Source organism: Polyodon spathula, chromosome 7 (genome assembly GCF_017654505.1).
Source record: "Polyodon spathula isolate WHYD16114869_AA chromosome 7, ASM1765450v1, whole genome shotgun sequence".
Lineage (NCBI taxonomy): Eukaryota > Metazoa > Chordata > Actinopteri > Acipenseriformes > Polyodontidae > Polyodon > Polyodon spathula.
Genome location: NC_054540.1, coordinates 4,315,446 through 4,329,219, shown reverse-complemented (window position 1 = coordinate 4,329,219; position 13,774 = coordinate 4,315,446). Strand labels below are relative to the sequence as shown.

At 38.2% G+C, this 13,774-nt stretch overlaps 1 protein-coding gene across 2 annotated transcripts; it reads left to right on the top strand.

Annotated features, from left to right (window-relative positions):
- The first annotated feature begins 3,638 nt into the window (after positions 1 to 3,638).
- LOC121318028 (tetraspanin-8-like) lies at positions 3,639 to 12,858 on the top strand. Of its 2 annotated transcripts, XM_041254229.1 has the most exons (8): positions 3,641 to 3,799; positions 7,802 to 7,864; positions 8,528 to 8,647; positions 8,892 to 8,966; positions 10,037 to 10,132; positions 10,667 to 10,792; positions 11,401 to 11,484; positions 12,025 to 12,858. In XM_041254229.1, the coding sequence occupies exons 1-8, from the start codon at positions 3,668 to 3,670 to the stop codon at positions 12,076 to 12,078; spliced, it is 750 nt and encodes a 249-aa protein (XP_041110163.1). In that variant the 5' UTR covers positions 3,641 to 3,667; the 3' UTR covers positions 12,079 to 12,858. The 2 variants fall into 2 exon arrangements, with proteins under 2 accessions (XP_041110164.1, XP_041110163.1); XM_041254230.1 differs by lacking the exon at positions 11,401 to 11,484 and having other exon boundaries at positions 3,639 to 3,799.
- Positions 12,859 to 13,774: the final 916 nt, after the last annotated feature.

Genomic DNA, 13,774 nt, shown 5'->3' with positions numbered 1-13,774 from the left:
GCAGATCTTAGATTGGTTGATTTTATTTAATATAAATAAAATAATATTTAATAAAAATATTAACCTGTGATCAACTCTTTAGTTGATTAATAGGTCAGATTAATCTGTTAATCGGAAAAGTCCTAATTTAAATGCATTTCATTGTTGTCATGAGATGTTCTGTATTCTATATTGAAATGAACACATTACTGCAAACAGAATGCAATAAAACAAGGGGTTAATTAAAACTTTTAATCATAGCACATGTGGTTAAAAGCTCACGTTGCCATTTACAGAATTGTACCCATAGACTCCCTGTGCATTTTAACACCCTGCAACGTGGCATGCGTTTGCTGTAAATACCCCTGTTGTTAAACATACAACCGTGCTCAGATTAAATATGCTATTGGCACCTTTAATAGAAGAGCTGTAATATTAACCCTTCTGTAACCCAGTGATGTGGATATATTATAACGCATGTCAATAACATAAAGGCTATTTAAAAAGAAAGGGCTTTATATCCTCAATCTCTGTAAACAGGACAATATAGTATAATAATATTAACACTCTGCACATGGTTACCACGTGACTCTGTGTACACTAGGACAGTTTGAGACCAGGCTTTTCAACTCACACCACAATGCATCATGGTAAGTGTAGTCCTGCTGTGAAAGGTACCCAAGTCAGGTAAAACGTACCAGAATGCATTGCGTCGTGAGTTGAAAAGCCTGAACTGTCCCACACTGTCCTAGAGTACATGGAGTCAGCAAAACGTTAGGCTTCCTCTTTTGAAGTTTATTCTAGTAAAAGCACAATTTAGCAAAGCATAGTGAAAGCATGGCAAAGCACCTTAAAGCATAACAAAACCCTGGGGAAAGGAGATGCCTGATAAATATAGATTTAAAGGGTGACGCTATTTAAACCTGCTGGTTTAAAGATCATTAAAATAGGCGCCTGAAAGACAGCACACTGTTTACTCATAGAGTAAGATACCAGCAAAACTAAAAACAAAATCTCAATCTGCATTTACTGTACCAAGCCTTACCAAGCATTTGCTCCAATTTAGAGTTTACACTTTTCTATATAAAGGAAAATGTTTGTGTTTAAAAAGGTTGAACACCTGTCCCTGTTGCTGTATTACTTAAATATGCCAGTATTGCATGATAATTCACCTCTATAACTATTTCCTTTTATACCAGACTTAGAATTATCTTGTAAAACATTTCCATGTGCTGTTTAAGTATTTAAATGTTTACAAAATCTCAATATGCTTTATTATAATCCAAAAACAGTGCTAACCACTGTCTGAAACCTTGATCCTAACTCTAATCCTAACCTTGTCCAAACCCTAACCCTCACCCTCACCCTAAACCTAACCATAACCCTAACTGTTGCCCTAACCTTAAACTAGATGCATACAACCCCAGCACTCTCTAGTTGATGCAATCAGTTTATGGCGTGTGTTTACCTGCCTATTCAGAACATGACCTCTAGGGGTCAGGATTGTTACATAAAGAAAACTGCTCTGTGTCCTCCCTACCAATCACATAATTTTGTTAAGACTGAAATTCCCCCCAGAGTTGCTAACAAGATCCAAAAGAAAATCTTATTGTGGATTTCTTTGTTTTGTGAAGCCTTACCCAGCTTTCACTCCAGTTTAGAGTTTGGCAGCACTTACAGTTGTAAGTCTATTGGGATAGGTCTCTACTAACTTTGCACACCTAGATTTGGCAATATTTGACCATTCTTCTTTACAGAACTGTTCAAGCTCTGTCAAGTTCCTTGGGAAGCGTTGATGGACAGCAATCTTCAAGTCATGCCACAAATTTTCGATTGGATTTAGGTTGAGAATCTGACTGGGCCACTCAAGGACATTTAACATTTTGTTCCTTAGCCACGCCAGTGTAGCTTTGGCTTAGTGCTTTTGGTCGTTTTCATGCTGAAAGGTGAACTTTTTTTTTCATTTATCTACACACCCTACCCCATAACTTCCAAGTGAAAAACATATTCTAGAAATTTGTACAAAATTAATTAAAAATAAAAACTGAAATAGCTTGGTTGGATAAGTGTCCACCCCCCTTTTAATAGCAATCCTAAATTAAGTGTAACCAATCACCTTCAAAATCACACATCAAGTTAAGTGGCCTCCACCTGTGTTAGATTGTTGTGATTCACATGATTTCAGGATAAATTCAACAGTTCCTGTAGGTTCCCTCTGCTGGGTAGTGCATTTCAAAGCAAAGACTCAACCATGAACCATCAAGGTGCATTCAAAAGAACTCCAAGACAAAGTTATTGAAAGGCACAGATCAGGGGATGGGTATAAAAAAATTTCAAAAGGCCTTGAATATCCCTTGGAGCATGGTCAAGATGATTATTAAGAAGCGGAAGGTGTATGGCACCACCAAGACCCTGCCCAGATCAGGCCGTCCCTCCAAACTGGATGACCGAGCAAGAAGGGGACTGATCAAAGAGGCTACCAAGAGGCCAATGGCAACTTTGCAAGAGCTACAGGCTTTTATTTTCAAGACTGGTCAAAGTGTGCATGTGACAACAATATCCCAAGCACTCCATAAATCTGGTTGTATGGTATGGTGGCAAGAAGGAAGCCATTACTCAAGAAAGCCTACCTTGAATCCTGTTTGAAGTATGCAAAAAAAAAAAAAGAATCAAGAGATTCTGTAGCCATGTGGCAAAAAGTTTTGTGGTCTGACAAAACTAAAATCGTACTTTTTGGCCTTAATGCAAAGCATTTGCACCATCCCTACTGTGAAGCATGGTGGTGGCAGCTTCATGTTATGGGGATGTTTCTCATCAGCAGGGACTGGGGCACTTGTCAGGATAGAAGGGAAAATGAATGGAGCAAAGTACAGAGAAGTCCTTGAGGAAAACCTGCTGCCCTCTACAAGAAAGCTGAAACTGGGACGGAAGTTCACCTTTCAGCATGGCAACGACCCAAAGCACACAGCCAAAGCTACACTGGAGTGGCTAAAGAACAAAAAGGTAAATGTCCTTGAGTGGCCCAGTCAGAGCCCCGACCTAAATCCAATCGAAAAATTGTGGCATGACTTGAAGATTGCTGTCCATCAACACTTCCCATGGAACTTGACAGAGTTTGAACAGTTTTGTAAAGAAGAATGGTCAAATATTGCCAAATCTAGGTGTGCAAAGTTGGTAGAGACCTATCCCAACAGACTCACAGCTGTAATTGCTGCCAAAGGTGCTTCCACCAAGTATTAACTCGGGGTGAAGACTTATCCAATCATGATCTTTCAGTTTTGTATTTTTAATTATTTTTTTCTCAAAAAAACTTAATAGTGTGGAGTATGGTGTGCAGATAAGTGGGGAAAATCCTTATTAAAATGTATGAAACTCTGAGGCACTGACACAACAAAATGTGAAAAAGTTTAAGGGGTTGTAGACTTTTTATAGGCATTGTATATAGCCTTCAGACCTCTGGGTATTTCATTTTAAATGGTGACACCTAATTATAAAATTCTCACAGACTGTTGCATATTTTTATGCAGTACAAAATACATTTCAGACTAGAGATTCAGTAGGATGTGTTTGTTTCTGCAATAGGCTGGCTATTCCACCCCCACCGCACTGGGTTTAGTAAACAGAATTAGAGGTCACGGGTGCTACTCAGCCATAGCGACACATCTAGTTTTCTGGAAATCCAAGACGCATGCAGCACATTGTACCATTCCTGAGAAGCAAGCGGACGAACACTGCTGGGCTCTTGACGTGGACACTGAAAATGGCTGGAGTTAGCGGCTGCATGAAGTACTCGATGTTTTTTTTCAACTTCTTGTTCTGGGTAAGAAAAGTGAATACTTTGGTAGGCTAATAATATTACTACTTTAACAGGGTCAATGTAGTACCTATAACGAAAAAAATCTGCACAATACATTAATGCATTTTAGCAAGCCATTTATTTATGAATGTATGTATTCTTAACAACACACACATTTTACAATCATTACAAGCGAGACCTATTCACTCTGTGGTCTTTTTAAAGAGTTTGTGTAACACGTTTATATATATATATATATATATATATATATATATATATATATATATATATATATATATATATATATATATATATAATTGTGCAATATTAAACAGTTAAACTAACTCAGTAACTAATTAAAGCTATGTATTTAAATTCAGGTAAATGCTAGTTAGGTGGTGGTTAGATATGAGTTGGGAATTAGAACAAATATTGACTGTGCTCTTACTGAGTACCCAGCAGGTGTATAACGCACAGAGAGCTGCAGGCACGTTGCAGGAGTGCGCACGATAAACAGGTGACTTTAGAACTTTACTGGAAAGAGATTGTTAAGAACGTTCTTTTTTTGTGCCTGCTTATCCCGTTCTCCAACTACATAGGCTGAACCAGCAGAACGAGATGTTATTTACATCAGTGAGGATACTAAAAAGTAGAATTTTTCTTGCACTAAATCAGCTGATTTCTCTATTAAACTACTGGCAGCAGTCTTTTCGGGATTTGTTACTGGCAGAAGAAACTGAGTTTTCATTGGTAATACAATAATACAATTAGGCTGCTGCCAGTAGATTACCTATGCCTCAGGCTCTATCACCGTTTAAATTAAGCAATGTACTGCAAATAAACGGGAACGTCTTTTATTTCTGTAACAAAAAACAAAAAAATCTATGTTATAGTTAACAGAAAGTAGTGCTATGAATCTGTGCATAACATGAACAAAGTCAACTGGATGTTTACCCTACCAGTCCCACATCTATCCCATGCAAGTACCAATACACCTTATCTGAAATGTACGTTTCACACCTAAGTATAGAAATAACATGAACAGGTCCCTTTCTTTTCAAATATCTTTATTATTTAATAAATGTCACATCGTATTTTGATTTATTGCTTTATCACTGACGCTTTTTTTCAGGGCTGGATGTACAGTAATTCCCCTCTTAGGATAGATAGCATTTGTAACTTAAAACATTCTTATTATTATGGCAGTAGTGTAGGTGTAGATACCCCATGCACCTTCATGTGCAATACAATGGATCAGCTGATCTCCACAGATAGATTTACCAAGCAACAATGCCACTGCACCATGTGGCTATGACAAGAATGACACTGAAGGATTGTGTTTTTACCATAGTATCTCTATTGAGCTGTTATAAATCACATCGTTGTTTTGGAAGTCAAGCAAAGGATTGTATTAGCGTATGCACAGGGTTGAGCCATACATGTTGATGTCAGCTAAGTTTGCAACTGAAGGATTGAATTGCTTTGTGTACAGGATTGAGTGAGAAAACAGAGTGTAATGATTGGAATGCACTGCTGTATTTTATAAACCCATATTCACAAACACTTGACACCTGGATGGCTAACTATGAAAGGCTAATCCTGGGAGACCAGTGGTTGTAGGTTGTAAGTCTTCGTACCGTATTCGTCATTGTAGCAGCCCCTGTAATAATCTCAATTGGAGGCGTGTGTGTGTGTGTCACTAACAGGACATGCCTGGTTTGCTCTTAATGAATAACTTCACAGATAAAAAGTCTGCACTCCAAACCTCCCTTCCCCTATTGAAAAACAATGAAGCCTTCAAACATCATTTTGCTCTCTTAGCAAACAAAGAGTTTCTGGGCGTTCTTTATAGAAACATATCTTCCAGGAACTTGCCCAGCCCCCAGTCCTGGGTTTCAGAACTTGCCTTGTTTGGGTATATTATTGAAACCACCAGGTGCCAGGAGCTTGAATAATCAGGCTACTGGTAAGAAAAAAAAAAATCATGTGTATCACAAGATGAATAAATCATCCCTATAAGTTTACTGATACCGTATGAGTTGGTAGGTTTACAACTTACTGTATATATCCTCTCGAACTCCTGGCTTATCACCATTTAAATAATATGCTTAATTGAAGGTAGTTCTGTAACACAGGAGTCTTTGTATTTATATATTATAGATCAGCATTTTAATACACAATGTGTCTTACCTGAGACACACATATCCACACCCACACATACTGTATCATAGCCTCTGTACAGTTCTATGTTTATGAACCACATTTAACTGGAAGTCCTGTCCGACTGCCACACTGAAGAGTTTAGCGCTTTGTATTTCATCTCTTAATAGGTCGTGTGACATTGTTTGTTTTTTAAAGCCTTTTTCAGCACAGATTGACATTGATATGGGTTGTAATGGGATGAAGTGATCAATCAATATAAAATGAGGGCCTGGAGAAAAGTAAACTTATTGGAAAATGTGAAAGTGGCACTGCAGTGCTTTACAGTTTCGTGATGAGTCTGGCCATCAGTATGATGTTTACCATTGAGAATCGTGTGTGAAGCTCAAAGGAAGTCTGCTTTATAGCATGAATACATTGTTGGATTTAATGGTGGCTTCTAGCCTGTGTGAAAATAATTTTATGTGCATAAAATAAAGAAGTGGAAAGAATACATATTTTTTGATCATGTGTATAATTAAGCATCCCTCAAGAAAGCTTTTCCCATTCATATAAGGACTGGGTTTCAGTTAGTGTTGATCTTTGCAATGAAGCTCATTGGTGAAGCATTGTGCACTAAAGCCTGTGCAACACTGATATGCTTCCCCTTCGCACCTCCTCACAATCACCCTTGGGGAGTCTTTTCAGAAGTACATTTTTGGCTCAAATAGTTAGCAAGTACAGTGAATATTGATCCGAGCAAAAGCAATGATAGAGAGACATGCTGTGCAGAACACACATACGAGTATATATTGAGCATACTGCATGGGGCCCTGTGTAGCAAAACAAGAACAGTAGAAACCTCCCAGACAAAAAGCAGTTCACTGTGACTATCCAGCAAGTACACAGAGTTCATTTATTATCATTCCTTTTTAATTATCACAGGTCAGTTTGCGGAAAAAACACTTTGCTGTGTAGTATTGACACAAAGCACCCTGTGCTTGCAGATTACATTGTTTCATTGAATGGGGGTTTATTGCCTGTGCTGCATGGAAGCAAGTATATGTACTTCAGAAATCAATGCATGACTTGGTGCATATATTAAACTGCTTGAGATATAAACATGTAAATGGTTTAATCTAATCGCATCATCTCATTTGCAAGCTGTATCTGTAACAGTAAGTCGATCTGGTACATAATATATTTTGTGATCTAGTGTTTAATATAAAATTATGATTGCAACATCTGTGTTTTTTTCACACAGGATGTCATATTCACAGTGTTGTCTTTTTCACACAAGATGTCATATTCACAGTGTTGTTTTTTCACACAGGATGTCATATTCACAGTGTTGTTTTTTCACACAGGATGTCGTATTCACAGTGTTGTTTTTTCACACAGGATGTCGTATTCACAGTGTTGTCTTTTTCACACAGGATGTCATATTCACAGTGTTGTTTTTTCACACAGGATGTCATATTCACAGTGTTGTCTTTTTCACACAGGATGTCATATTCACAGTGTTGTCTTTTTCACACAGGATGTCGTATTCACAGTGTTGTTTTTTCACACAGGATGTCATATTCACAGTGTTGTTTTTTCACACAGGATGTCATATTCACAGTCTTGTTTTTTCACACAGGATGTCATATTCACAGTGTTGTCTTTTTCACACAGGATGTCATATTCACAGTGTTGTTTTTTCACACAGGATGTCATATTCACAGTGTTGTCTTTTTCACACAGGATGTCATATTCACAGTGTTGTTTTTTCACACAGGATGTTATATTCACAGTGTTGTCTTTTTCACACAGGATGTCGTATTCACAGTGTTGTTTTTTCACACAGGATGTCATATAGTGTTGTTGTTGTTTTTACTCTTTCAGCTCTGTGGATGTTTCATACTTGGAGTTTCGATTTGGCTTCGTGTGAGCAAAGATGCCCACCAAGTAAGTTAATAATTATAAATGTTTTCCTCTAGTGTTATGGGAATGCAATAGCATGTGACCACACCACATTAGTTGTTACACCTCTCACATTTGAGATGATTCTCATGGCATAGCCATGAATCTTAGTGCTAGGTATACTGCTCTAAAGGTTTTCCATGTTTATTAATATGGTTTACCATACCATACATTTTCTTTGCAATGCTTACCTATGCTTCACTGTGCTTTTTTGCACTTTGCTCTGCTTTGACTATGGTAGGCTTTTTTAAGGGTACGTTCTTTAATCCTGGTATCTTTCACTTTTGCTGAACAAGCATGTACTGCTCTTAAAAGCAACAACCTCTAACCCTCTCTAAAAGAAAGCTCTCATGACCTGCAAATTTGACTTCATTAATCAAAAGGATCTTTTTAAAAAATGCAGTCCTTTACAGAACATTCTAGTCCTCAAAGTGCTGTGAATAGGGCCCGATGTTACAAAACTATTAAAATAATGACTTTTGTATGAAAGAGAAATTTCTGAACAAAGCGGTTGCAAGTGTGGGTTGCAGGTGTTTTTTGATTTTGTTAACAGTTCTGAATTAGCTCAGAACGAAAGTAAAACTGGATCCTGATGTTCAAAGATTTGATATGCCCTATGTTAATTCATCTTTCTTGTTTGGTTCTCAGACCATACAAATTGACATCTCTGCCGTCAATCTTATGATTGCCATTGGGGCCATCATAATGGGGCTTGGATTTTTTGGCTGCTGTGGTGCAATCCGAGAGAGCAGGTGTCTGCTTCTTCTGGTACGTGTGGCGTTGTTTACGTCCGCTTCACCTTAATCTCTAATGCCTTTTGTGAATCTCCCTTAACAGAGGGGAAGGTTGTGAATGCAGATGTGCTTTCAATATGCCTGCCATCCCATTGATCAGTTTTAGAAACCCCTTTAAAACACGCTGCTGACAAACTAAAATAATACAAAAAAATGTGCAAAGAACACAAACATGTCACCCCCTGATAGCCTTTCTCTTTTCTTGTTGCTGGCTGCAGTTTTTCATCGGCTTGCTCCTCATCTTTATTCTCCTGGTTGCTGCAGGAATCCTGGGGGTTGTGTACAGATCGAAGGTAAAGTATGGATAATTTCTTTAAAATGAGGATTCCTTTTTTTTTTTAATATGCTTGGAAAGCTGCGAGCCTCCTCAGAGCTGGTAAACTAGCACTCATAGCTGAAGCACCCCATGGTTTTAAATGTTGAAAATATCATCTGTAAAGGGCTTTCCTGTAACACAGAATATGTGATTAAAAAATATTATTAATAATTAGTCATTTAGCAGATGCTTTTATCCAAAGCGACTTATAAAGACTAGGGGGGTGAACTATGCATCAAAAACTGCTGCTGCAGAGTCACTTTCAATAGGACCTCGGTTTTACGTCTGAGCCAAAGGACGGAGCACAAGGCGATTAAGTGACTTGCTAAGGGTCACACACAATGAGTCCATGGATGAACTGGGATTTGCACCAGGAACCTCCTGGTATCAAGTCTTTTTCTTTAAGCACAGGACCACCAAGCCTAAATATAATATGGATGAAAAGAACGGGTTTCCATTCAAACGTACAGTACGGGCAACACTGCTCTAGACTACGCTGTCAGGCTCGGGTGACACAGGAATATAACAACACCTACTGTTACAGTAATTGGGAGGGTTTCCCTGCTAGTCCCTGTTCATGTTCTCGTAGGCTAAGTGTGTGATTGGGTTGGGATCACATACGTGAAGAGAGTTGGAGATGGCAGATGGGTTACATAAAGAAATACATTAATAAAGAAATAGGAAGGAGTGGTTTACTCGACTGTTGTGACCATTTGCCAATCATCAGTTACAGTTGGCTGCCCTCCATCTGTTTAGGATTTCTGTTTTACCACAGCAGGGGAACGGAGGATAACAAACAGTCTGTGTGTCTTCTTATGTGCAGAACCCCATGACAAGCTGTGCCCCTGCTCACTTCATTATCGTTTATTATTTCACTGTCGTCATACACTTGCCTGGTAGTGGCAAGCATGTAGGTAACCAATAGCTGCTGTGCTTGTGATGGTGGTGAGTATTATTCTGGGGCCAGTCTGGGTTGCGCTGAAGAAAGTATAAAAATCCATAACAAAAGGAAAATCACTCACGCACTTTGCTTCCTTTCCTGCGCAGGCTGAAGGGATGCTTACAGACACTCTTAAAAAGTACATTCCCATTGATCAACAGTCAGAGGAGTTCAAGAAGGACATTGAAAATCTGCAAACTCAGGTAAACTATTTATTTTTGTTGCATAATCTTTGTATCAGGTTCTATAAGGTGTAATAAACAGAGCACTATTCAATAATATATACTGTATTCTTAACTGTGCAACTAATTCTTGGAGTACAATACTGTATATAGTCTTACTATCTCTTCAATAACCAAACAGAAATAGATGATTATTATTATTATTATTATTATTATTATATTTATTATTATTATTATTATTATTATTATTAATAATAATAATAATAATACATATATAAATACACATATAAAATTCAATGATAAACGTTTCGACTAGAATTCTTTTCATCAAAATGTTAGTTACTGAATTGCTAACTTTGTCTTAGCTGCTGGATCAAACTGCCTTCTTAGGCCTTTCAGATGTCGAGTTCCTGTATAGATACAACAAGATGGGCAAACAGACAGACATGTCATATATATATTCACTGGGATCAATAATGTGTCTGCAAGTGAAATGATATTATGGAATAAGGTCATTTTAAAAGGTGTTTCAAAACCCTCCCTTTCTCTCTTCAGGGCAAGTGTTGTGGACTGATCAATGGTGCCCAGGACTGGGGAGCTGCAATTCCATCCTCCTGTAATTGCAAGGGGGATCCTGCTTCAAACTGTGTGTCCTATAAAGGCACTGAAGTGTACAAACAGGTCAGAACACAAACAATACCAGCAAGAACAGGGCATTGCATAGCAGTTTCATTCGTTCCAGGTTTTACTACATGCTTCATTAGCCCCAGTGTACAACTTAACAAGCACATGTGCGTCTTATTAAACTCGTAGCAAAACCAAGAATGGATCAAACTGCTGTGCAATGGGAGTCTTATTTCCATCCCTGAATAATATATTGCCAGGGTTACAAAGCATTCAGTTTTTTTTAAAAGCAGTAAAGGTCCCCCCAGGCACGTGAGTCGCTCTATACAGCATGGTCTGGTGTGCTGCTGTAACCTATCCTGTGTCTTGCAGTTTGTCCTGCATATTGAAATACGAGCAAAATATCATTACGACATGCTGCTATTGGGATATTTTTATTTTCTGTTAAAGAATTAGGAGTTAAAGACTGGAGGAAATTAAATTTGGCCCATTGTGTCTTGATGTAGCCTCAACTTAAAATAACATGTCTGTAACCCCTTTCCCTTTATTACATCATTAATACTGTGTCCTGGTTAAATCTAACTGATATAACAAGGACCATACTGTGTGTTTAGCTAATACACATCCAGGGCATGGCATGAAATAACTGTGTTTGTCCTTAACAGCCCTGCCTGCAGTTCTTGGCTCATGTGGTGTCTAAACACGCTGCGATTATTCTCGGAGTGGCCTTCGGGCTGGCAGTTGTCATGGTATGATTTTCTTTCAGTTCTTTTGCTAAGTTCGCTGCAGGCTGACCCGTCCTCTTGCTGAGACTGTTGACAGATCTAGCATCAAATAATTTGTTTTCAGATTTGATGCTGCTCAGTGATTCCTTTTGTATTTTTATTGATCTCATTTTGGAATCTCTCCCGTGTTTGTCCCTTCGCTCGACAGAATGACCCGGTGAATTGCGCTGTTCCAGATGACGCCAAGTACATGCAAAGCTTGATCTAGTAATTCTCTGGAGTGTGTAATTTAAGTTTAAACACACTTTTGTTTCCATGCATTGTACTTGTTATATAAAGAGGATAGTCTGCTGCTAATGTGCCCCCGAGGCTGGCCGTAGACTCCGGTTGTAATTGTGCCATCGTCTTTCATGGAACAGCCACAACACACTGAACATTGGGGGTGTACCTGCTGTGATATTCTGAGGACAGCCCAAGCCCTTTGCTGACTGCGTTCAGCTTTCTGTCCAGGGCAGAATGTGCACGGCACGTGTTGCTTCACTCCTCCTTTTGTCTCTTTTTCAGCTCTTCGGTTTGGGCTTCTCGATGTCACTCTACTGCCAGATCGGTTCAAAATGAGAAGACCGCATTCTAAATTTTTTCTCAGCAATGGCTCCTGGCTTCACGCTCGCGCAGAAAATGAGCAAGAATGGTTACAGAGCTTTTTTTTTTTAATGTAAGCATTTAAAAATAAAAACATTTTAAACGAAGTAACGACTTATGCTGTGCCATTAACCCAAATAGCGTAAATACTGTATTTGTTGGCTATGTATTACTAGTGGAGATAAATATTTGATAAAATGTTTTTTTTTTTTTTTTTTAATTTTGGTATAAAGGGAATTGTGTAGTTTTTACTAAATGCTGTTTTAATAGCTTATATTTACATTTGTATTGCCAAATATGTTCTGAACTGCATATTAAAGGTAGCTCATGTTTTATTGTATGCTGGTTGGGTGTGTCTGTTTTTACCATCTGAACATTGTGATCTACTGTCTTCCTGATGCTATTAGCTCTAATATTGCCGGGTATTTATGGTGCTATTATAATGCCAGCTACGTACGGTATCTATGATTATGACTCAAGCTTGTAAAGGCTATCTTAAAAATAGCCTCGTACTGACAGCACAGCAAACACTGGCAAGCATTTACATGGTTTCTTATCCAAGTAATCTTTATGGTATTGCCTGGGAATAAGAGTGTGCCTGTCTCACACAGGAAGTCTCTCCCACTATTTCAATGTAAACTGGAATATGGACTTTACTGCTTAGTAACTATCTATTCTATCATTCTTTCTCATTGATAAGGTTCTTTGTTTCTGGAGTTTGTTTTTGAGGAGCAGCAAAAATACTGTAATAAAGCAATCACCTATGAAATGTTTGCATTCGGTTTGTACAGTTATTTTGAGCCGTTGCAGTCAATAACTTGGTGATTCATTGAAACTGTGTTAACTCTGTGCCAATAATGCAAAGGATTTGTTGTGTTAGGTACATTTTTCATTTTCCTTGTCTATGTAACTCTAAATAAATACTGAAAAACAAAGAGCCCTGCTGATAACGGGTAAAGCTAGTATAAAAGGTGCATTTTCCATGATTTATCATGGTTTGCAATGTTTTTTTAATAAGCTTTACCATACCTCTATGCGCTTTACAGTGTTTGTTTTTGCTTTGCTGTGCTTTATTACATTGTTGCAAACTTTTATAGCAGCCTCACATTGCTTCCTAAAGCACAGCATCTACTGCTGTCTGATTGGTTCCCTCTTGTTTTCTGACATTCTGTGCATCCAGTTACATTGACGCGCAGAGGTGAAAGGTGAATGATCAATGTTTATCACTAAAATGAGGTCTGTTTCTGTGAACTGTACCATTTTGTCACATCAGTGAGATGCATGCCACCGCTTCTATACAGGCTAATGAAGGAGAAACTGACGTGTGCACAAGGTAAAGCGGTGATAAATAGGGTGATCTTGTTTCCAAGCATTGGGAACAGGGAAAATCGGGACAGTCCCAAGCATATTGAGACTGTAAGCATGTACTTCTTATGCATTTGTGCATGTTAGAATAAGGAAATAAGACTTGCAGGCAACAGGCAACTATAGGCTGTGTTTACATTGCTTTCTGTCCTTTATGTGGCGTTATTGATTGTGTAAGAGTTCATAGAATTAGATGACAAAAAATTGAATTATCCATTTATCTGGTGCCTGTTTCTGAGCTGAGCAACAGTGTACTTTTGGTTGACCAGACAGATGCATGATTCTATGTAAAAGAATAAGGTGATAA

What these genes read in the sequence shown, in the direction of transcription:
- LOC121318028 (XM_041254229.1), top strand. Translation starts at nt 3,668, where the DNA reads ATGCAGCACATTGTACCATTCCTGAGAAGCAAGCGGACGAACACTGCT. An exon ending in TGAGCAAAGATGCCCACCAA is followed by an intron (nt 7,865 to 8,527) that starts GTAAGTTAATAA and finishes TTTGGTTCTCAG; the next exon opens with ACCATACAAATTGACATCTC. An exon ending in TCGGGCTGGCAGTTGTCATG is followed by an intron (nt 11,485 to 12,024) that starts GTATGATTTTCT and finishes TCTCTTTTTCAG; the next exon opens with CTCTTCGGTTTGGGCTTCTC.